This window comes from Temnothorax longispinosus, chromosome 4 (assembly GCF_030848805.1).
Source record: "Temnothorax longispinosus isolate EJ_2023e chromosome 4, Tlon_JGU_v1, whole genome shotgun sequence".
NCBI classification, from domain to species: domain Eukaryota; kingdom Metazoa; phylum Arthropoda; class Insecta; order Hymenoptera; family Formicidae; genus Temnothorax; species Temnothorax longispinosus.
In genome coordinates, this window is record NC_092361.1 from 5,165,636 (window position 1) to 5,189,043 (window position 23,408).

Here is a 23,408-nt window from a genome sequence, read left to right on the forward strand (position 1 = left end):
TAAAATTGTCATAATTTTAATACATTTTTTTACAACAATATAGAAATTTATATAAATAAGAAATAACAAAGGGGATCAGATTCAGAATTTAAATTTGAAAACATTTAGGATGAATTAGAAGCAGTAAACCTAATCTATTAACTTCTAATAAAATATTGGATGCTGTACAAATTTATAATTCAAACGTGTAAGTTTGTTTTAAATTCATTTTTTATCTTTTAAAAATTTTTATGTTAAACACTATTATATTTTGAATATACATGTCTCCAAATGTACTGGAGTATGAAATATTTCTCGCGCATCAACATAGGTATTGATACTGAAGCAATAATTGAAAGCAAAATAAGTAGATTAGATCCAAAATATGTTGTTCCAAGCTTTCTAAAGATACGGATAAAAAGCTTAATTAAATATTTTGAAGCATATGCTCGCAATATAGGCCTTTCTTTTGTATGCGTATATGTATTTACTCTGTGAATAAGATATTTTACTTTCAGTAATATGAGTTGAAAAAAATGTTCTCTTGTTAAACCAAATAGCGATATTTAAATGCCATGCATCAGTTAATTGTTATGAAATCTTTAGAGTAATAAGTGAAAGTAATAGTGAAACTGTATACGTTTAGCGTGCATTATTATGATTCATAGGCGTAATTTAGAACGCTTATTCATAGTACTGCTCATTTAAAAATTACTACTAAAAACTCATTTTACTAAAGGAAAAAAGTTGCTTCTTTCAACACTAGCTAGGGACTAGCATATTGTGAGCGCAAATTCTGAGATAAATTATGTATTATAATTTATTCATTTGTAAATAAAAAAAACATTCCTGGATGTGCGATATCATTTTAATGTAAAAAAATGTCATGTGATGAACGATAACCAATCCATAACAATTGCCTAAATAATTAGCTTGTATTTTGACATCTGTAATAGCTTCGTAGAATTACTTAATACTATCTCTATCTTTATTCGTGTGGCTTACAATTTACATCTATCCTGAAAATGTTAGATGCACAAAACGAAGAGGCATTACGTGAAACGAAGCTACATATAAAATTTACAAATGAAGGAATGCTCGTTTATGGTGAATGGAGTAACGAGAAATTGCTCGGTTTGTTAAAGGACAAACTTGTGCGATATAATAATGTTAAATCTTTATCCGCGTGCACCGATGTATCATGTGATGCGTTATGTGATAAATCATTACATTTTATTATCCATAGTGGAATGTATAATGAATGTATTTTACTGGAACTAGAAGGAAAAGGTATCAAGACTTTTTCGTACGGAGATTTCTGTACACATCCGTCCTGTTGCTTGTCGTTTTATTACATTGAATAGTAAATTTTAGGCATGTCGTTACGAAGTATCATGAAAGCAATGAAGTATGGTCTCCTCGGTCTCACTTCCGAGGAACTGAAATATTTCTACGGTTTCGGGGCAGAAATAGATGTAGATACATGGACGAAGAAACTTGATGGTAGATTGATCTGGAATCTGGCTGCTACTGGATTAACCGAAAATCAATGCTGGACCATTGTTACGTGCGGACTGGTGTCTCAAGATGAAAGCATATTGTGTCGGCTTTTATCGAGCGGCATCGACGTCCCAGGAATTCTGAACTGGCAGGGGAAAGCCAAGCCGGCTTCACCAACGATAATCCGTTTTCTGAAAAAACTCGGGATGGATGAGGACACTTGTAATTATGTAGGAGAGAACGGTATCGATGATGAAGTTGAAAATATTTTGATTGATCTTGGGTATAACGAATACAGAAAGAAGGAAGCTTTAGGAATAACTGAGGTGTTTTAATTGATTTCAAAGGACATTAGATAAAAACGCACATTATATCAAACGATAAATAATCTACTTTGAAATTGAAATAATCGACAGGAAATATTACATGAATGCAGTTTAACTGTATTGGAATCACACTCTACTTTCCTGGAGGGGAAAACGTCTGACACTGTATCCGACAATTCATTGAAGACATCTTGTTCTTGCAGTTCAAGTAAAACGGCTTTTTCAGATATTTCTATCGTAACAAACCTTGCCACGTGTATTTGTTATTTGAATTCGTTGCCGAAAGAACAAGCTGGCGAAACTTTGACGAGAAACGATTATTTGAGGTATTTTATGGCGGTTTATAAATGTGCTGTGTTGAATTTGCATGAAATAAGTACGATAACATGTAATAAATTGTGTAACGCATGTATATAATACATAGACAAAATGTGATGGTACCACTATCGTGGGCGATAAGTAGAGCTTTGAGATATCAGCCGACAGATCCGAATCATTACATAGCACACCAGTTGCTACGTTGGAAATATGGAAATGTTTCACAAAAGGAAATGCATAGTGCTCGACAATTTATCGCTTCTGTTGCGACAACACTAGATCAAACGCTTATGGTAAAAAAAAAATACATTTGGCATTCTTTAGAAAGGAAGTATATTAGTAAAATGTGAAATTTGACTAATATATAAAGCATTATATTGATTTATTTTTAGTTCATATACTTTATAATATATAATTTTACCAACTAGCAAAAACGCGAAGTAAAAAACGCCGTAAATAAATGTTTAAATAAAGCTGTCGTAAGAGATGTTGCTTGCAACTTATATTCAGAACGGCAAAAATTGTATCGTATCAAAGAGTGTTATTGGAAATGTATAAAAGTGCCAATATCGGCACTTGATACAAGCAAATTGAATCCGCAAAAAGAAGCGACATTGCACTGAATGGTGGACAATATAAAATTTATTGAAAATTGTTAAAAATTGAAACGAACACTTCTCTTAAAAGTTATTAAATAGGACAAAAGCTTTCGACGGAAGTTTCTTAAAAAATTCGTTTATTTCATTATTTGGACTTGTACATTCATCGCAAGTTTATCAGAAGAATATTTCGGTGCAGAAAACGCACGAGTATTACGTGGAACGGAATGGAATGAATATCTGAACATCACAATAAAAGATGTTGATAATACATCCTGGCAGTGATCGGAGTTATAAGTTTATTAGTACACGAGGTACTAGACGCACTTTCTGATTCATTCTGTTTTTTTATTGTGTACTCGACCAAACATTTTTAATGCATCTACGATAATGGTATACGAGAAACGTGTGTAATATGATTTATCTTGAAAGAAAGACCTTAAAATGCGAAATACGTATCATCAATCGCCTGAATTTGATGGATTCTCTTGTAATCATAATCCAACAAAAAAAAAAAAAAAAAAAAAGACAATTTGTGACTTCCATAGTTCTTTTTTTATCATTTTGAAATATTCATTAAAATTAATTTTACATACGTATATTAAAATACCTATATTATTAAAAATAAAATAAAATATATAATGCTTTCCATATAGGCGACATTTTACATTTAAAAAAATTGTTAAATTATCTTCCTATGAATTTAATAAAACACATATCGCGAAATTTAATTCATGTACAACCGTTAAAATATTACCTAGTTGAATGGCTCACTCGCGTTAATCCTATTCAGGGATTATCCCTGTATATATGCATTGTAAAAAAACGATTCCTGCAGATGTAATGATTCAGGTACTATTGTGATGAATCAATGATATAAACTATTTGAATAGGTAAATCGATTAAGAAAGCGATAAAAATGAAGGCAATTGCTTCTGAGTTCTACTAGTTCTCTTTGCAGTTCTTCAGCTTCTCCTTACGAATAACTATCTCCATTCCGATGAAAATTGCAGCAAACTTCAATAAAATAGCAACGTATCAAAATATATTTTTTTGCATCTATCTTGTTTGGTCTATTAACCTGAGCTGCTAACAGAATGGGTTTCAAATGTTACACAGATCGACTTTCATTCGCGCGTTAAGTAAAAACTGGAAGTACAAAGTAGAATAATATCTAATCCTATATCTCTTTTCTGGACGTTTCGTGGCAATCTACTTGTTATCTTTCTCGGATACTTTGTTAAAACTCGTTGAAACCTAGCTGTGAATCATCGAAGGAACGTTTTCCTTCTGATTCGATCATCTGCATAGCGACGCAATGGAGACCCGTTTACGCAATCGAAGAATATACTTTAAACAGAGTACACCTGGAGCTTATTAATCTCGGCCCTTTCCTCCTCGGTATCGTCTCGGCAGATCATAAGTGTATGAGACAGACCACATGTAACGGCAGTAATGTATAAACCTTCCAAGGCTTTCACCTCCATCGGAGTCGTCGACGACTTTCGCATTTCACCAAAACCCTAAGAAAAAATAAAAAGGTATAGTTTAGGGAATCATTTGGAATCAATCGAGTAGGGTATATTTAATTCTATGATTTTGGGGTGCTGGAAAGGTCGATACTAGATACAGTTCTTTATTAAACAAAAGATCTGGTTTTGATTCCCGGAATCACCATTCCGTGTGATTTATATTAATAGAAATTTTGTGTGAAAAAATATTCCACTGTTATAAAACCAGTACCCGAGACATGAACTTCTCAAAATAACCGGAGATAAACTAATCACAGTGCGCAGAAACTTCCAAATAACAATAAATAAGCTTTAAAATAACTCGCATCTTTTAAAATGGAGATTGAATAAAGGGGCTTACATCTCCTTTCCACAAACATTGCAATTAATGAAATTAATGAGGCAAGCAAGGTCCATGTAAGATCGCAGTGCTTTCATACTGGATGGCGAGATTAGATTTAAATTGTAGCGCTATAGAAGAAAAAAATTACAATATCCTATATGTATCTTTAAGGTAATCCCATCTTACCAATTCTCCGAACGTAGGACTAGGGCCCCATGCAATAACGGAGTCATCGGCCGCGACCACCACGCTCGTTTGTGAACAACCGACGCATCGAATTTCCCAACCGGATAGATCCTGAATAGGCTTGGGGTACATGTTGGCCTCGCCTGTGCGCTTAGTCTGACCGAACATCAAGGCGGAGCCGTGTACGTTAATCGCGATGCTGTACGTGCTGCCGCAATAAACCGCACGGACACCGCGGCTGGGCGGCTCCAGAAACTTGATCAGACGTGGTACCATTTCGTCGCGCTGCTCGTTGTGACCCAGACGGCCAATCCCACCGAATCCCCAGGAGAACGCCCGGTTCTTGCTGTCGATCGCGACGGTGTGATAGTGACCGCAGCTAAAGTCCGTGATCTCAACGCGATCCAACGGCGTCGCGTGGCCGTCCTTACCTCTCTCGACGTACAAAACGATTCGCTTAGGCGCTTTCTCATAATGAAATGCCATTTTCGTGTTCGTGATGAAGTATTTGCCGTCGGTGTTGTGGCCTAGAGCGCCGTACTCCGGGCATCCGAACGAGTGTAGACCACCCTTGATGTCCAGGATCATCGAGAATTCTGCGCCGCATCCCACTTTCACTATCGGCGGTCCGGAATACTTAACTTTGGTGGCAGTCACGATACAAGGGTCATTTTTGCCGACCCCGCATTGGCCCAGTTTATTGTCGCCAGCAGCAAAAACTATACCGCGGCTCGTTAAAAATAAGGTGTGGTTGCGTCCGCACGACGCCCCTATAACCGTGTGTCCTTTTAAAGCTTCGACCTCGGTGGGCTCGTCGCGACGCTTCGTGTCTCCGACACCCAATTGACCTATGCAAATCGTGCGGTCTCAGCAATAGTATTGTCTGAATAAAACTAATAACGCAATACATGCAAATTTATAATACAATTAGATGCTGATATGTATTGATCAAGCTTAAATTAATGCTTCTAGGACACTGAATATAAAAGTTTATCGAGACGTTGCCCTGTGCTAGCGTGAAATCTATACAGACTTGTAAGCGTTAAATTTTTAATAACAAATAAAATGATAACTGTGATAACGGGTTGATGGCTTTGCATGAAAGCGGTCGACTCGCTGATAGATTCAATCCCAGCCCTTTCGCATGCATGTTCTGGTTTTACAACAGGTCGATTGGAGGTTTGCGATCAAAGGAATATGATATGAATAATGGTCCACTTTGGGAACCCTTTTTCTCATAAGAAAGGAAACGATAACCATTACAGTTATCGCACACAGACGCGTTATCGCTCACCTTTATCGTTTCTACCAAAAGCCAAGCATCTATTATCCTCAGTAACGATAATGCTGTGGGATGCAGCGGGACCGGATGCGATTAGTCGTACTCTAGCGTCGTTCAAATTTTTAAAGGTGTGCGGCGTCCACAGGCTACGTCCCACGTTCGCCTTCACTCCCTTAGGCGGTGCCTTGCGACCAGCCATTTCCCAATTAGTAAGGCCACACATGAGCAATGTTCCAGGCTTGCCCCAGCCGCCCTAATATAAAACAGAGATTTCACAGTTACTAATACATTTCATTCGGTGCGTTAACTCATTTGGTCGACGGAACGAGTTAGGCTCGTGGTCAGCGACTTGAGCGCATCTATGAATTTAACATACAATGGTAATACAATGTTGCGCTGATTCTTTTACATATATATACAGCAAATTCGTTGATCTTGACGCATTCTATGTAATTTAAACAAGTTCCCAGCTAGCAGAAGCTTCTAAAAGATGTCTTAAAAACGCTTAAAAGGACATCTGAAAAATTATATCGTCTTTAAGATGTCTTTTAGAACTTTCTGCTAGCTGGGTTGGGTCTTGATCGTTTGAATGCCATAAACAGTGTACCTTGTCCACAGCAGGTATGAAACAAGCGCCGGCCGAATGGGTTAAAGCCCAACACAGTTCTACATTAACAAACAAAATTTAAGCAAGAGCTAGAAGTAATCGTATCAAAATGCTGATCGCGAAAAACAAAATTTTCTCCCGTCCGTTTTGTAGATCCTATGATACTTTACAGAATGAATTTTACAAAGAGGTGGAAAATCACTAATCGCGACAGTTGAAACATAGTCCATTCTGTTAATGTAGATTAAATGTAATCTTAAGTTTAACTTACTTGTCATCTTTTTCCAATTCTTATGTCCATTTCTACCAATGTAAATTAACTTCTAATCTCGGTTTAACTTACTCTTTCTATCTTTTTCTAACTTTTAGAACTAGGAAAAGATGACAGGTAAGTTAAACCAAGATAAAAAATAACCTGTGTTGATAGAAATTGACACGAGATTAGAAGTTAATCTACATTGGTAGAAATCTGCATTAGAAAAAGATGAGAAGCAAGTTAAACTGAGATTAAAGTTATTCTACATTAATAGAATGGGCATTAAGCTATGCTTTAACTGTCGCGATTAGTGATTTTCTACCTCTTTGTAAATTCACTCCATAAGTTAATCTATTGTACATTGGTAGAAATGGACATACAAAGTGTCAACAATAAACCTAATGTACCTGATATTAATTCGAGTAAATATTCGCATTTCGATATTCGAACGCAAAACAATAGCGTTAATTACGGGACGATCGGGACAATCGGCCGTCGCGTCGCGTCGCGGGTTGAGGGACCGGGCGCGTCGCTTAACCACAGACCGAGGAGAGGGGGTGGGAGGGGAGCGGGAATGAGGGGAGAGAAACGAGGAGTATATCACCTCCGGGGCCGGTAGCTCGGGCATGTTCGAGACGTCCGCGAGCGCGTCCTCGGCTGCGGCGTCCTCGCCGTCGGCGTTGGAGACGGCCTCGGCATCGTCGACTTCCGAGTCGTGCTCGCTGGAGATGTCCTCCTCGTCGTACTCCACCTTCCGCGACTTGGGCGGACGGTTCTTCGCCTTGCCGCTCGCGTTTTTCCGCTTGGTGGACATCGCCGCGGTGCGCGCGACCGGGACGCGTGGCCGTGTCTGATGGAGCAGGCGTCGCGCGATCCTCCTTCCTCCACCGTCGTCTCTTCTTCCTCCTTCTCCTCCTCTTACGCGGGCGGCAAGGACCAGGTGGACGGTGCTACGTCGGCGGCGACGACGACGGCGGCGAGCGGCGACGGCGACGTTTCACGCTGACGGCCGCCGCGATGACATTTATCGATGTAATGGCGCTGAGGGAGCCGCGCCGCGCCGCCGACGGCGGATCGACAACAAAAACGCGGCCACCTGGCGCTCAAAAATCATAATAAAACCACGCTCTCGCGATAAGTATATACATATACATACGAAACATACATATACGCGACACCGTAGTTTATGATTGTAAATCGCCGGGGGGTACGCTCCGCGTTCCGGCGCGTTCCGGCCCGTTCCGGCTAGAACGCGCCGGAACGCGCCGGAATCGGACCGCGCTCGAGCGGGAAAATTCAACCGGCAACGGCTTTGAAGTTTTGAGGTCGACGGTCTCCCCTCCGATCGAGGTTTTCGCGTCGATCGCTGTTGTCCTCTCGTCAGTCGTCAGTCACCCGGAATAAGACGAGACGTGCATGAGACGAACGGCGGAGAATTTTGAGCGACAGGCGCCGCGTGAGGTTAGGTTTGTCTGCGCAACAGGTTACGTCGCGTTGTTATGCGAACGCGAGGCGGGACGCGTATATATCGGTCTGAAAGTGTACTTTATTTATTTTCAGGAAAATTGACGCGCTGACGAGAGGATCCTTCCATTTTTATTCTATTTTTTTTACAACAAAATACTTGTAATATTTCTAAGTTACCTGGCTGTATTTTTGAACTTTCCGTGTCATGTTGATAATAATAATAATATGTTGTCTTTTATATACAAAAGTTTTCTTGCGTAAAAGAAGCTCCAAAAGTTTTTGGTGCTTTTTTTATTGTTTCTTTTTTTTTTAATGATTATTGTAAGAATATTTCCACGCGTGCACAATTGTACAGCGTTTTAATGGTATTTTTTATCCTGTTAGTATATCGATTTATTCTCATCTTTATAATTTAATATTTAAATTGTGTTATAAATATATATATTTTCCCAGTATATAGGTAGAACAGCAAGTTATAATAAAGTCAAAATGATGTCAAAATGATTTTTGGTCATTTTACCATTTTGACGTTAGTCATGCGATCAGGGTTATTTAAAGGGCGCATTCAGACCGATAAAGCAGCTAGCCTGCTCTTCGCTGATAGCATCACGTCGACGACACCTGTAATTTCTCGTTGCATATATTTTTCAGTGATCCAGTTAAAATTGCAATTTACGTGGCTCAAATTATCGGCTGCCTTGCACGTGCGAGAGTCAGCACAGCACAAATCGGCGCCGATAGAAAACAAAAACACCTCTTTCCAGTTTCTACTCGGGTGGTAACTTCCGCTTTCGGCGCTCAGCGCCGCGAGCCGCGCCGCCGCACTCGGCCAACCGTAGTAGTCCACTGTCGGCACTGTCCAAGTTTCCGCCTCGGGAGCGTTTCTTTTCGCCTGGAACACGGGATCATGGCGGTGGGCAAGAATAAGGGTCTCTCGAAAGGAGGCAAGAAGGGAGTGAAGAAGAAGATGTAAGTAAGGAATATTGCGTCTCGCGTGTAACCGGCTGTTTCGCGTTAGCGATGGATTTCTCGTCGGTTCATCGTTTCGCGCGATGCCTTTGGTTATGTCGGATCCCTCGTGTGCCCGGTGCATATGTGTGGTCACGGAATAACGCCACATCGCTGCATTATCCGGCCTCCTTTGAACGCGGTACAATAATATGATTATCGATCGCATCTCTCGCGTACCTCGACTACTGTCACGTGCATTAAAAATTAATTGCTCTAAATCGACTGACGCGTGCGATTCGCGATTACGCGAAATGAGATCCTAACCTAATCAACCTGGTGTATCAATCATGTTGGAAACAAAGGAAATGTATTCGAGCTAATTAAATGGAGAAACTTTTAATTTAAATTGAACATAATATACAGCTTTATTAAGAAAATATGAAAAATAATCTACAGGGCTATAGCTATATATGTAGTGGGTTGAATGGGGTGAGATGTGAGCTATATAACCTGGTTGATGAAGGTTCCCCTGCAGGGAGAAGATTAATCCGCATAATTTTCGACTTATTTGAGTTTACCACTGCAGACACTTATACATACGTAACACAATTCGGGAAGAAATAGTACAAGCAAAAATGTGAACTATATATCTGTACCTTAGAGAGGTAAAGGATCGTATCTCCAGTTTTTATCAAAATGGAGTTAATACATTTTTCATTATAATAAATTGTATAATGGTAAAGCGTCTATTATTACTAGTTCCTAAGATACAATGTTTAGAGAAAGTTGTATTGAAAATTTGTATAATGCCCAATTTTTAAACAAGGTACAGTGTGTTATTGGCAGTTGCACTATTAAACATGCCAGTTAAATTACTTTATTAAAAACTTAGTAAATCAAGTTGCTACTTTTATTTTATATCTAAAAAAAATATTTAATATCTAAAAAAAAATCATTTTCCTATTTAAATTTTTAAACTTTGATTTCTCAAAATATTCAAAAATGGACATACGATTCTTTACCTACAAATATACATATATAGATATATGCTATATTGGAAAACCAGGTTAATTAAGGATCACTTCTGTCTCTTTAGCGATTTTTGAATAGTTTATGGTTCTTTATTGTTCTCGAAGAGTATAGCAATAGAAAAGGACAAGTTGGTCATAAATGTCCCTCTCTTTTATTCCGTTTTCTTCTAAAGTAGAATTCACATTCCAGTATAGTATATTATAGTTATAGTTCACTGCTCACGCAGTACAATATGTTATAGTTTATACCGTATAGTACATTATAGTTCATACAGTATAGTATATTATAGTTCATATAGTAGAGTATATTATAGCTCACAAAAGAGTTAGAGGCCAAGAATTACAGATCAGGATGTAAACATTTTGTGTCAAAAAACTAGTAGAAATTGATTGGAGACACGTGACTAGTCTTGTCCCAAACCTTTGAAAAAGAAAAAGAAGACGGTTCAGTTCTCACTAACTAGGGAGGCACTTAAAAAAAGAGCAATTATTCCTCGATGCAGCTGCGGAATCCAAAGACATTTAATATTTCAATGTAGATCATGTGATGAGAAAAGAAGAAAATTTAACATACAATTAGATGTAACAGGATCGAGTTATATTGTTCGTGGCAGCAGTTAAAAAAAAGAAAGATTCTTAGAGTTATAGATTCTTAGTTATTTACAAGTTTATCAGAGAACTGGGAGGATTATATAAAAGGAGACATAAAGTTAACAAATTAAAGTGTAGATGTGTTAAAAAAAAATACTTTATTGGATAGGAAATGTTACAATATTTAAAAAAGATAAAATAACAGATTCTCACCATTAATATATTGTACCTTACATTTTGTCACACAAGTGCTATTATTTCAGCGTGGATCCCTTCACTCGCAAGGACTGGTACGATGTCAAAGCACCGTCCATGTTTGCCAACCGACAGGTTGGAAAAACTTTAGTTAATAGAACGCAAGGAACAAGTAAGATTTCTTTTCTTCTTAATTAAAGTTTCCTATTCAAAGCTGAATATCTTTTTAGCTAAATTATGTGTTGCACATAGCTCGTTTCATGTTTCTAGCAACATTGACTAGTGACAGCATAAACAGGAAGTTTAATGTTTGTCACTGACCATCGTTATGTCTGTGAACATGTTACAAAGTATTTATCTCTGTTACAAAGTATTTATCTCATTTCGCAGAGATCGCTTCCGAGGGGCTAAAGTTCCGTGTCTTTGAAGTATCTCTAGCTGATTTGCAAAGCGATCAGGATGCAGAGAGGTCCTTCAGAAAATTCAGATTGATTGCTGAGGATGTGCAAGGTCGTAATGTACTGACCAATTTCCACGGAATGGACTTGACAACCGATAAACTTCGATCAATGGTGAAAAAGTGGCAAACTTTGATCGAGGCCAACGTGGACGTGAAGACTACCGATGGCTACTTGCTTCGAGTGTTCTGCATCGGTTTCACGAATAAGGATCAGCTGAGCACGAGGAAGACATGTTACGCCCAGCACGCTCAGGTTCGTATTTCACTGAATTATTCGTTGTGCATTACACGCAACTCCGTTATCCATTTTGATCTTCTCAATGGTTGAGTGGCAGGAGAGATTGCGTAGATTAATGCAGTCGCTTACCACACTACTTTCATTTTTAGTAAGTAGTGATATAGGAACATGCTACATATACATATATATACTATATTATAATATATTACATAGATTGCTTGTTGTTTAATTATGGACATTTACAAATATTGAAAGGATATTTTTTTTTACTGTCTGAGGTATATTTATATATATAGCCCTTTAAGTAAAATAAAAAATTTTAAGTTATTCGATTTAACTAGACAAAAATATTTCTGAAACAATTGCATTTTAATGACACAATTTACATAATATTAATTTTTTCTTTATTTATGTTTGGCTAGATATCTTTAGTTATGTTTGGCTAGATATTTTCCATTGTTTTTTTGTTTAATTTCTTATTTTATAATACATGGCTTATAATTTAGGTTAAAAAAATCAGGCAGAAGATGGTTGAAACCATTACAGAGGACGTTACTAAAACTGATTTGAAAGGTGTAGTTAGTAAACTGCTTCCGGATGCAACTGCTAAGGACATCGAGAAGGCCTCGCAAGGCATTTATCCTCTGCACGATGTTTACATTCGTAAGGTGAGTAACAATATAATGTAGACATAATTGGAGGCAAATGATTGTTTAATGCTGGTATTTTTACTAACTTAATAGAACGTTAAGAGTGTCAGTAAACAATAGAATGTAATTTTATTTCAGGTGAAAGTATTGAAAAAGCCGCGCTTCGAACTCAGCAAATTGTTGGAGTTGCACGGAGATGGGGGCGGTAACAAGAGCGAGGAGGCCGGCGAAAGTGGTTCCAAAATAGATAGACCTGAAGGTTACGAACCACCTGTACAAGAGTCTGTTTAAGGATGGGTGTTTTAAATCTTTCATAAAAATAAAAGCCAGACGATTGTGTAAATAACACTTTTATTTACATGTTTTTTTATCCGTATCTAGTGCATATTATAGGTTGTAGCGTGCACTACAAGGTACCGCTATATACTTAACCCCCATCGCGTCCTTGAGATTAAATTGTAGAACGATCGATAATTGGATCGAATTAGACAAGCTTTGCGCGATGAAAATTCTAATTTGATTAAATTACAAATTATTAATTAATTTTGTAACGTACGTCACGCCGGTTGTGAGTAACGTTCTAAAACTTTCACTCCAGGATGCTAGCAGATAGATGATGAGCAGGAAGAAAAGTATCTTTGTTATTACATCCACCCAGTACATACTGCGACAAAGAAAAGACATTATTAGATTGATTTTCATAGAGAAACGCGCATTTTTTTTCCCTTCGGCGATTCTCAAACTTACACTCTCAAATGTCGACGAGCGGCCGGCAGTGTTTCTGGAAGTTCTTTTAAAATGTAAATTCTGGCAGCTCGAATGCAATCCTCGAAGTACGCATCTATGTCCAAGTCCTCGCCGTGCACTTGATAGTTTTTATATTCCGTGCTGTTGAGCTTTGCCCTTATATCCTCGACATACGTGTTTTCGAAGTCCCACTGATTATTGGCGTAATATTCGAAAACTTCAAATCCCTTGTTTATACGGCGTTGTACATGGCACATGCTGTAATACAAATGAAATGAACAAGCGTGTGTAAATGCTCTTTGCGTATCGATCTAAAGCCTATGGTCTCGCCGGTGACTTACATCGGTTTATACCCTGCCAGAAAGAGGAGCGCGTCGATGATGTAGGCCGGAATCATGTGGAAGAGTAATATACAAATGTTGTGGATAAATCGCGATTTCTTCAAACTACCACCTGGATACCAGACGACTCCGTTCAGAGGTATCTTTTCCGTTATCTTTCGGCCGCGTGTTATTATTTCCGCCCAGGTAACCTGTGGACAAGGGTGAAAATATCTTTTTGATGCTGTTAAAAGATACGTACACCAGGCACCTATTATTTTCTATCTACCTTGAACTCATTACTACTCGTCATATTATAAACACGTTTCTCGTGATCCTTGAAATAAATAAAATTCCACGTGGTAAGGAGAATACCATTGACGGCGATATCGACAGGCAGATAATCGGCGTAGCCGTTTTCGTTGCAATACATTGTCCTGATCACTCCCTTCCCAGCACCGATCAGAAGACCGGTCGGCCCGTTGATATTGTCTGTCCAACCGGGTATCGGCTCCTTCCAGATGGGAATAACTACGCTCGGCCTAACGGATGATGAAATTAATAATAATAATTTATTAACTTCAGCTTGCCAAGAGGTGGACTACAATATTTACTTAACGCACTCATACCATCCATGCAACCATCGTACTTAATACTACCTATTCTCTCGTACTCTAATAGTCTCTTTCTCTTTTCATCATTTCCTCAACATGTTCCCTTTTACACTATCCAGTTAATCATTCCATATTCTATATCCAATCCCAGGCAGCCAAGTCTGTTTAAAAGCATATCTCCAAGTATCTGCTGAATTTTGTGTCAGCAGAAAGACTACAGATTTGATGCCGATATATCACATGATGTCGGCAAAACGCCAACAGAAGTATAACAGAATCTGCTAACATAATCAGCCAGCAGATTCTACTGGAATCGTTCAGTTTCTGCTGCCAATCTGCTGTCTGATTATGTGCAGGCTCTGCTAGCATAACAAGCTGAATGCGGACGCAGTTGATGTCAGTCTGCTGACATGCCTGATCAAATTTGTTACCAATCTGCCGAGATACTACTATCATTTTGCTTAATATTTCTCTCTTATTTCTACCTTAATCTATAGCCGGTATTCACAGCCGAATCTTATTTCGAGACCGTCTTAAGTAATGTCTTTAAAATGCTAATACAGCTCTGTTGTGACTGGTTTATGACAAAATTATACTTAAGATGATCTTAAATATAAGATCCGACTATGAATACCGGCTTATAAACCAATCCTTGGTACTAACACCTTTCTCTATACGTAGTGACTAATGTAATCCCTTTCTTGATGGACGATGAAATTGTGTAATGAAAGCATTTAACGATCTAGTAACTACGAATTAATTTGGACGAGACGCTCTCGTCGATACCTCAAAATTATCGATGGAATATGCTGCATAGATTCTTCGACGATGCTCTCTGATAAGGCCTTCGTGAAAGCGTACGTATTAGGCAATTTTCCCAGAATCTTGTCTGTCATAGCTTCGACCACGTCATCGTCCATCCATTCGACGCATTTGATCACTTGATGAGGATCCGCGGGCGGGGGATACGTTCTCTCGCCCAAAACCTGTCGGGGGCCGTTCTTTATTTAGTATTTTCTCTGAACATTCAGACATGCAAATGCCCAGAAATTATACTGACTTTTTCTTCGAGATGGCAATAGGCCGTGCTGATATGAACGAACAGAATTAAATGCTTCATTTCTTTGGCCAGCTCTACCATCTGCTTCGTGCCACGTGTATTTAGCAGTACCGCTCTTTTTAACAGCTCATCGAATCTGTAAAAAGATTAATAACCGAGCAAATAAGAAGTTCATTAGTCATCGAGAGAATCGTATTCACAGGTCATATATATATATATATCTGGTTGATCTAACTATTGTATAAAGCAAACGAATAACAAGATTACGTAGATCTTTCAAGAACAGATCTTGAAGTAGAACGTCAGCGGAAATAAAAGGAAATCTAACTAATAGAATGAGATGGCAGGTTGGACTGTAGAAACTCTATCGAGCTGGATTTATCGTTTCGTAACCATTTACATGACATATTCCATTTAAATGATTACGAAATGACAGATTCGGTTTTCACCGTCAGATTATAATATTTGCTAGAACCGAGTAATGCAAATCTCTCCGCGATGCTCGAATCTGTTGGCAAGCTATTTCGCTAACATTTTGCTTATTGACAGATTGCATTTTCATTAAAAAACGATGCTTTAAACGTTTAAATCTATAGTGTCTCCGAATCACGCTAAAAATACTTGAGCATCAGATTAGAGGCAGCGTATCCCTTTTCGTTATCGATTACCTGACAGTAGCTGCTCCGTGAATCACGATGGTAACGTTCTCAATAAGCATCTTCCTGTCTTCCGGGGACAATCCAAGTCCCAGCATTGACACATCACCGCTAATGGCCGTTACCGTTTTTTCAAGCGCCGACAGTCCTCTTTGAGTCTTCACTTTCTCGAAGAGCTGTAATTTTTATTTCAAATAAATCGTTCATTACTTGCCAATATGGAGGGGGCGGAGGTCACATATAATATTACGAGGGTCACACAATTGTATTATTATACAAGAGCGAAGGTAAGAGCGAAGTAATTGCAGTCCGACCAAGGAATTATAAAAACATCCTAGAGGACGTGAGTCATAAACACTGTTAACGTCATTGTTATATCACTACTATATAGATCTATATCATTATTATCCTTTATCCTTAGATGTAGTATGCCGTTGTATAACGCAATGGATTCGCAATCTTGATCCTTGAATATTTTTTTCGATTATGTTACAAGCAATCGATTAATATGTAATGAGATTGTCCTTGGTATAAAAAAGATCAAAACAAAATCTATATATATATGATTTTTTATTATATATCAGATCATTATCGTGTGACATATGCATACTACGTGGTTTTTAATGTCACGTAATTTTTTTACACGATGTATCTCGTACAGAGACGTAAAATTTATTGGTCAATATTGCGCAAAGTTTTATTGTAAATTGTTGTAAAAAATATGACTCTGCATTTTTCTTATATTAATCGATTAAACTGTGCTTAGAAGTATTAAAATAATAATAAAAAGTAGATATAAGTATTAAGATAATCGATAAATAAATATTCCAAGAAGTATTTTATACTTTTTACGACAAGAAAAAATGGAGTTAGTTGGTTATATATGATATATACATAATATATATAACTTAACGGCTGACTTTTTTGCAAGAGTTTAACACTAGACTCATTGAAGTAGATTAAAGGTATCTATCAAATATGTAAAAAAAAATTGCTTTCACAATTTTTCTAAACCATCCTTAATGTAAAAACGTTGCAATCTAATTTCCTGTTACTTTATCCTGATATAGAAAAAAAGACTCCAGAACATGCAGGTATATTGTAAAAAAAACTTACAGACCATTACTAACGCTTATAAACCACCTCTACGTTGAAGAAAACATCCCCGTACTTCAGAAACATTACAAGTCGAAAATCTGCCTTACATCATTTTCAAATGAAAAAAATTTGACTAGAACATGGAAACACCACCTCCAAGCTATCCCGTTGAAGGTTAGCTACCCCCAAATTATCCCTTTGAAAAAAATAATAGAATGACTATTCGCCCATAAAGAGTTTTTTGGCGTATTATCACTGTTAAGGGTAATTTTTCTTGTGGCCCTTTTTTGTACATAATTTTGATTTTATTTCGAAACGTACAATACATAAACTGAAGGTAAACAGAAATTTTGCTTAAACGCACTTTCCGCTTATTTTTCATTTTTTCGTGATTTTGGCACTTTTTGACAGGGTGTGTCAGCTGGAGGATTGCTACCCTCAGGTTCAGCAATTTTTTTTTGTATTTAGAGCCTACTATCCTCTTTAAAATGAGATCTTAACAAAGTTGATGTGTTGATTTTTATGGAAGATATGATTTTTTAAAGTAGGTAAGACGTATGTGTCCCACTGATCAAATTAAAGGATTAATTTATTTTAGAATAAAGTATGGGATGTCTCGTGAGACACTAATTTTTCAATGATTCCATTTTAATACTTTTATATATACACAGGAATCAGAGGAATTCAAGTTATGTAAAGCAAAGTATTACGGTATGTATATTATATTACGTTCACAATATTTTTTATTGTGCTCAACTCATTGGCGAACTTTGAGCTTGCGCTTTGAAAAAAAGCGCTTGAAAAGAAGTCTTGTTATATGTACATTAATTACCTTAACTAGTTGTGACGTGACGCGTGCGTATGTGTATGTAGGATGTCTTATAATTCGCGACTATACTGCGTACGTACCGCTGTTCCTTAATCAAAAGCGAATCGGAAAGTCTCGAACCATTTTTTTCCCTTTTATCTCTCGCTTAGCGAGGGGGATGTCATAAAATAAAATCCATCCCTCAATTAGCACTGTTCTTTAACGAGCATGTATTTAAATTCTAGATTTACACCCCAAGCAATATATTATATAATTAATAAGTCAAATAATCGGCGCGCAGTTTATTAAGTTGGAATATATATGTATATTATATACATTTGTAATTCGTTCTGTAACTATTAATTTCTTTACTTGCGCACCACGTATCGCGCTTGACGCTGTTTATTAACTTGTTGATATGATTAATAATCATCTCGTATTACGTTGACATATATCGGTGACGCGTTTGTCGATGTTTTATTTTAATAATATGATAATCGCGAATGCATAGCGTGATCCTATACACTTTGTGCATAATTGAAAGTTATACATTATCTAATCAATTTGCCACGGTAATTGTGTCGTGCGATACTGTCATAAGTGGATTATTCAATAGATCCAGCAGTAGAGTTTCGAAAAAAAAGAAAGGGAAAAAAAAACAATATAGAGCGTCGCCGTTAGTCAAATGAAATATATTAGTAATGAAGTATAGTTGTAATGAATTGTAGTTGTAATGAAGTATAGTCGATCGCGCTCGCGTCGCCGATTGAAGCTAATTGTAAGCTAACGAGACGCGCGGATGAATTGAATTAAGTTAAAGATTTTCGCAACAATCGTTTTCTCCCGAGGTGAAACAGGTACAAGCGGGAAAATTGTATATGTAATTCTAATGACGCCTAATTTGTCGGAATTTTATCATGCACGTACGCGCGCGCGGGCGCTCACGGCGCGCGTACGTAAGGCGTGTTTACGGTATTGCGTTAAAATTCGAAAGACGTGACATAACGTGCGCCGCGAAACGTGCAATCCGCACTTTCACCGAGATCGGCAAGAGCGCGATACTATAATAATCACCATATCTCTTTCCTCGCTTGTTCGACGGAGAGGGCCTTGACCCGGTTTTCTTTCGTCACATAGATGGCTCGGCTGTTATGACGACGGTGGCGGTGGCTGATGGTCCGGTTTACTACACTTTCACTGGTGAACTTTATTTCCAAAGCGAAGAAATATCCAAAGCGCGCGTGAGCGCGAGAGGAAACGCGCGTTTTACAAGCCTCTCAGCTGCACCACGCGCCATCGTCGTAAGGCAACAATGATGCAACCAGCGACGCAATAGCAAAGTCATAGTCACGCACTTTCTCTTTTTGGTGCTGCCTCATGGGAGAGACAGAGATAGAGAGAGACCCCAAGGTGGAACGTGAAATTTTTCCGGGTACCCGGACGAGGCAAGATACATGGCGATGATATCACGTACGTATATATATCCGTGTACTTGCCGTACAATTAGTCGGTCAGATTACTAATTGTAATTCTTTTTTACGCGGTATTTCTTTTAGAAAGTATCAACCAGGTTTCCTTTCGAAAGCAAAACGGGGTCGAAATTTACCGGAGAACTAAAAATATTTCGTCCAACCGATGCTCCGGATCCTAATTGTGATTCTTTTTAACGCGGTATTTCGCGATATTTCTTTTAGAAAGTATCAAGGTTTCGAAAGCAAGAAACGGGGCCGAAACTTACCGGAGAACTAAATATTTCGTCCAGCCGATGCTTCGGATCCTTGCCCTTCTTCGTTCTGATGAGCATGTAGATGTGCGCAATGTCGGGCAGGCACCGCAGGAGCTTCTCGATCAACACTTTTCCCAAGAATCCCGTCCCACCGGTCACCAGTATTTTCTGACCGGCAAGAGTCTCGGCTATCCTGTCCGGCGCTACGTCATCCGTTTTGCTCTGCTCCATTCTCGCGGCCGAGAAGAACGATCCTTTCGAAGACTTCCCTACGATATATATATAGAAAGCTCAAGTGCGAATGATCGTAATAATTGAGAGACGCGATTGTTGGCGAGTGCAGTTGGGTGAAAGAGAGATGATTATATTCACTTTTCTTTTTACGGAACGGAAAGCTATCTAGAGCGTATTGCGCAATGCATAATTAACACGTATAGCGGCCGTATACGAACGACAGACGCGCGCTCGTTTTGCTATACAGGGTAATTAGGTATTGCGCGACTGCACACAATTCAAGTTGGGAGAAGTATCGAGTAGTTATCGAAAGTGAATCGCATTATGCATTTTCGCAACTGGTTTCTGCGTCGCATTGAATATTTATGGCCTGGCAAATGAACAATAGTAACCTCCATGACAAGTAGCAGAAATAATAGAGGAGGGTCTTTTTCCGAGCAATATTAAATGATAATGTATTCATATATTGTACGCAAAGTTTACTTCGCGAAGAGGCGAGCCTGCGTTTATCGAACTGCGAATTTTCTATTAGGAAGAGGATCGAGTTGACGATAAACTCAAAATTATATTATAGAAATAACAAAAATAGGTAAATATATATTTTTTAACGATTTTGATAGAAGAAAAGAAATGCGTTCAGTATTATATATTACTCCGAAAAGTAAAACGTCTAATTTTCTCTTGCAATTAATTTATTTTGCTTTATTGCTCGTCTCGAATATTTTCAAAAAGTAGGACCCCTGTCGAGAAATTATTAGACGTTTCGTTTAAATAGATGTAACTGCTACGTACAAATATCGCAGAAACATTTCCATCAAGTAGCCAATACAGCTTTTTTACAGAAACAATTTTTATCGGCGCGGATCAATTAAGAAATACCAGCTACATAAGAATTACTGCTCAAATGCGCAAATAATATCAGAACTGGATCAACAAGGTAGTATCAGGAAATCTTATTCCATTAAAAACATGAGAATTTTAATTAAAGATATAATATCTTTAATTAGAGAAATTTAATTCAATAATCTTTAATTAAAAAATAATAATTCGGAATACTATGTATTTTTTAGTAAATTAAAAATAATGGTTGGCTTCAATTAAAGACATCAGGATATTTTTGTAAATTGCCTATGAAAAATCAGCATAAAAATATCGACAATAATAATATTGGTGAAAAAATAAAATAAAAATAATAATTCGATTATTTTTGAAATCACATTTTTATCGAAAGTACTTATATGACTTAAACTTATCGTATATGACGTATATTGTATATGACTTAAACTATTACGTAGAACTAGAATAGCGCGAATATCGATCAGTCGCGTCTTCTCGCAACATATATAAAAGTTGTATAATTATTTGACTTCTTCTATAGCTTTGCGTCATAAATAGTGTACACGCTGCGAGCGACGTACTATGTACACAATGCATCGTAACTATACGTAATCTGTTTCCGAGTAATATGGATATTTCTTTTTCAATCTTACGCACGTAGCATTGAAGCGTCGATATGTTCTTGAACGTGTATCTGGACGTAACATTTATTTATAAAGAATGCGCAAATTTCATTTAACATAGGCATCGTAAATACACACGACCCGCGTTTATTTTTAATCGAATCTTAACGTGAAAGCGCGCGCGATCTCATTTAGAAAGTATGAGAAAAGTGATTTCCCGGTCGTTATTAAGCAGCTCAAATGTCGTTATCGCGACTGCTGTTTACAGCGTTAATTAACAACGGAATGTTATGCTGCTCGCGTGCCCCGCAGAAATAACTCGAGGGGAAATAGTCCCCTCGACTCCGCGCGGCTCGTTCACGAATTCGGCAAACTTTTACACGCGCGCCGCGTTAACGCCGGTAAGTCCCGGTCTACAATAGGTGTTTTAAGCCCTAAGCCTTAAGAAATTGTTCAATCACAGTTGAATTTGAGGAGAATAATTGACTGTGGTCAATTTCTTAAGGCTTAGGGTTTAAAACACCTATTGTAGACGGGCACTAATACTTAATTGATCCTTACCGTTAACGTTTCTCCAAATTGTATACGCACGTCAGCGGCCGTAAGCTTTTACACGCACTCACCCGCGATCGAGGAGATCCAGAGAGAGAGAGAGAGAGAGAGAGAGAGAGAGAGACTCAGCCGAGTCGGCCGAGTTGAGGCGTACGTTAACAAATCGGATCGAAGACCCCGCGGATTATATCGTGCGCTGTATCGTGCTCGCTGCACTCACCGCGAGAAGAAACGGTCGGCGGACGAATGCGACGCGAGTCCGCGGCTGGAACTGTTTCAGCCGTGTGCTCGGCCTCGGATTCGGCGGCCATGCTCGCTCGGGGTGGTGCGAACCGGTCGTCATAGACCGGGAAAGTACCACGCTGATCCAACTTGATGTTTTCGCATTTATTTTCATAGCGAATCGCGCACACGCACACGCACACGCACGCCCGCGCGCCCGACACGCACACGTGGTTTTACCCGTAGACCCGACAATCTTGCGCAACGCGCACGTATGCGAATATCGCGCGCATCTCGGCATTCTCGGCTGTACAGCCTTACAAACAGGATGTCGTTTATTTCCAAGTGCGTCCTCGAAAAGGATTAAAAAAAAAAAGACCGACTAGCGCCGGTTTGTCGATCCAGTTTAATTATTGCAGCCCGCGAGCGAGGTCGTGATATCAACGCTCCAGCGAGCGGCAGCTGCGCGGATTCTCCGACGTTGTCCGGCGCGACGAAGAACAAGAGGATGAATCTCGCGGCTGATCTCGCTTTCATTCTTGTACTTTTCGACCTGTTCCACGTTGCGCGCATTCTCTCTCATGGCACGAGATTACGAAAGATACAGAGTTATGCTATGGTACAGTCTCTCTTTATGCGCGAGAGAAAGAAGAAAAAGGCGTTTCCTGACGGTTTTTGGACCCAAAAGCAGGTCAATATCGTACTATCTCGCGTATCACGGTAAAGTGTTATCGCATGAAAAGGCTTAGAGGCCCTTTGTGTCAAGGTGACTCTCACGCGCACTTGACCCAATTTATTTTTATGATTTTGGCCATGATATGCGTTTTGGAGAATAAGAAAAACAGGAACTTTCGACACTTTTGCCAAGAATTTTCGATAAATATTGCAGCAAATATTGATAACCTTGATGTTCAACAAAAAATTACTTTTTTTCAAGTACGAGAATAAGAATAATTTTTTTTCGTAATTTTTTATACTCTGAATACAATTCAGTTTTCACCAAATTCTTCTATTACGTCATAATTTTCAGAAATTTACAATTATAAAACTGCAAAAAGAATTTTAACGTATTTTGACTTAGATATTTGTAGTTAATTTGTACAGAGTCTATTGTGACTTATTGTATATAAGCTATCAAGAATCTATAACAAAATTTTAAATTATGTTATTCAAACATGAAGGTGTTTCAGATCGTTAAAATCTGATGTCAAAGTTGGTAAATTTAACTTAAATTTTATGAAAAACTTTTATATGTGAATTACCTATTCCAAAAATTTAAACATTTTTTTGAATTTTGGTTTCGTCATTTTTAATTTGACAATTTTTACATCAGATTAGTATTCAATGACCTAAAAACTCCTTAAATTTGAATAATATAATTGAACCATATTTGGTAGATCCTTAATGGCATATGTAAGGAC

The 23,408-nt window shown here is 38.2% G+C and overlaps 4 protein-coding genes across 4 annotated transcripts; 2 read left to right on the forward strand and 2 right to left on the reverse strand.

Annotated features, from left to right (window-relative positions):
* The first annotated feature begins 69 nt into the window (after window positions 1-69).
* On the forward strand, window positions 70-3,370 carry LOC139811084 (uncharacterized). The gene is made up of 5 exons (XM_071775135.1): window positions 70-1,269; window positions 1,354-1,805; window positions 1,896-2,131; window positions 2,230-2,416; window positions 2,552-3,370. The coding sequence occupies exons 1-5, from the start codon at window positions 1,005-1,007 to the stop codon at window positions 2,744-2,746; spliced, it is 1,335 nt and encodes a 444-aa protein (XP_071631236.1). The 5' UTR covers window positions 70-1,004; the 3' UTR covers window positions 2,747-3,370.
* LOC139811080 (protein RCC2 homolog) lies at window positions 2,839-8,592 on the reverse strand. The gene is made up of 4 exons (XM_071775126.1): window positions 7,512-8,592; window positions 6,057-6,297; window positions 4,763-5,610; window positions 2,839-4,245 (listed from the first exon to the last, which is right to left on the reverse strand). The coding sequence occupies exons 1-4, from the start codon at window positions 7,719-7,721 to the stop codon at window positions 4,075-4,077; spliced, it is 1,470 nt and encodes a 489-aa protein (XP_071631227.1). The 5' UTR covers window positions 7,722-8,592; the 3' UTR covers window positions 2,839-4,074.
* Window positions 8,593-9,182: 590 nt separating this feature from the next.
* On the forward strand, window positions 9,183-12,836 carry Rps3a (ribosomal protein S3A). Its single transcript, XM_071775132.1, has 5 exons — window positions 9,183-9,343; window positions 11,211-11,314; window positions 11,533-11,855; window positions 12,347-12,508; window positions 12,629-12,836. Exons 1-5 carry the CDS (start codon window positions 9,282-9,284, stop codon window positions 12,779-12,781), a joined length of 804 nt encoding a protein of 267 aa, XP_071631233.1. The 5' UTR covers window positions 9,183-9,281; the 3' UTR covers window positions 12,782-12,836.
* On the reverse strand, window positions 12,825-22,048 carry LOC139811075 (putative fatty acyl-CoA reductase CG5065). Its single transcript, XM_071775114.1, has 9 exons — window positions 21,775-22,048; window positions 19,532-19,788; window positions 15,900-16,063; window positions 15,232-15,367; window positions 14,958-15,157; window positions 13,847-14,099; window positions 13,579-13,769; window positions 13,238-13,495; window positions 12,825-13,154 (listed from the first exon to the last, which is right to left on the reverse strand). The coding sequence occupies exons 2-9, from the start codon at window positions 19,748-19,750 to the stop codon at window positions 13,016-13,018; spliced, it is 1,560 nt and encodes a 519-aa protein (XP_071631215.1). The 5' UTR covers window positions 19,751-19,788; window positions 21,775-22,048; the 3' UTR covers window positions 12,825-13,015.
* Between the last annotated feature and the right edge of the window lie 1,360 nt (window positions 22,049-23,408).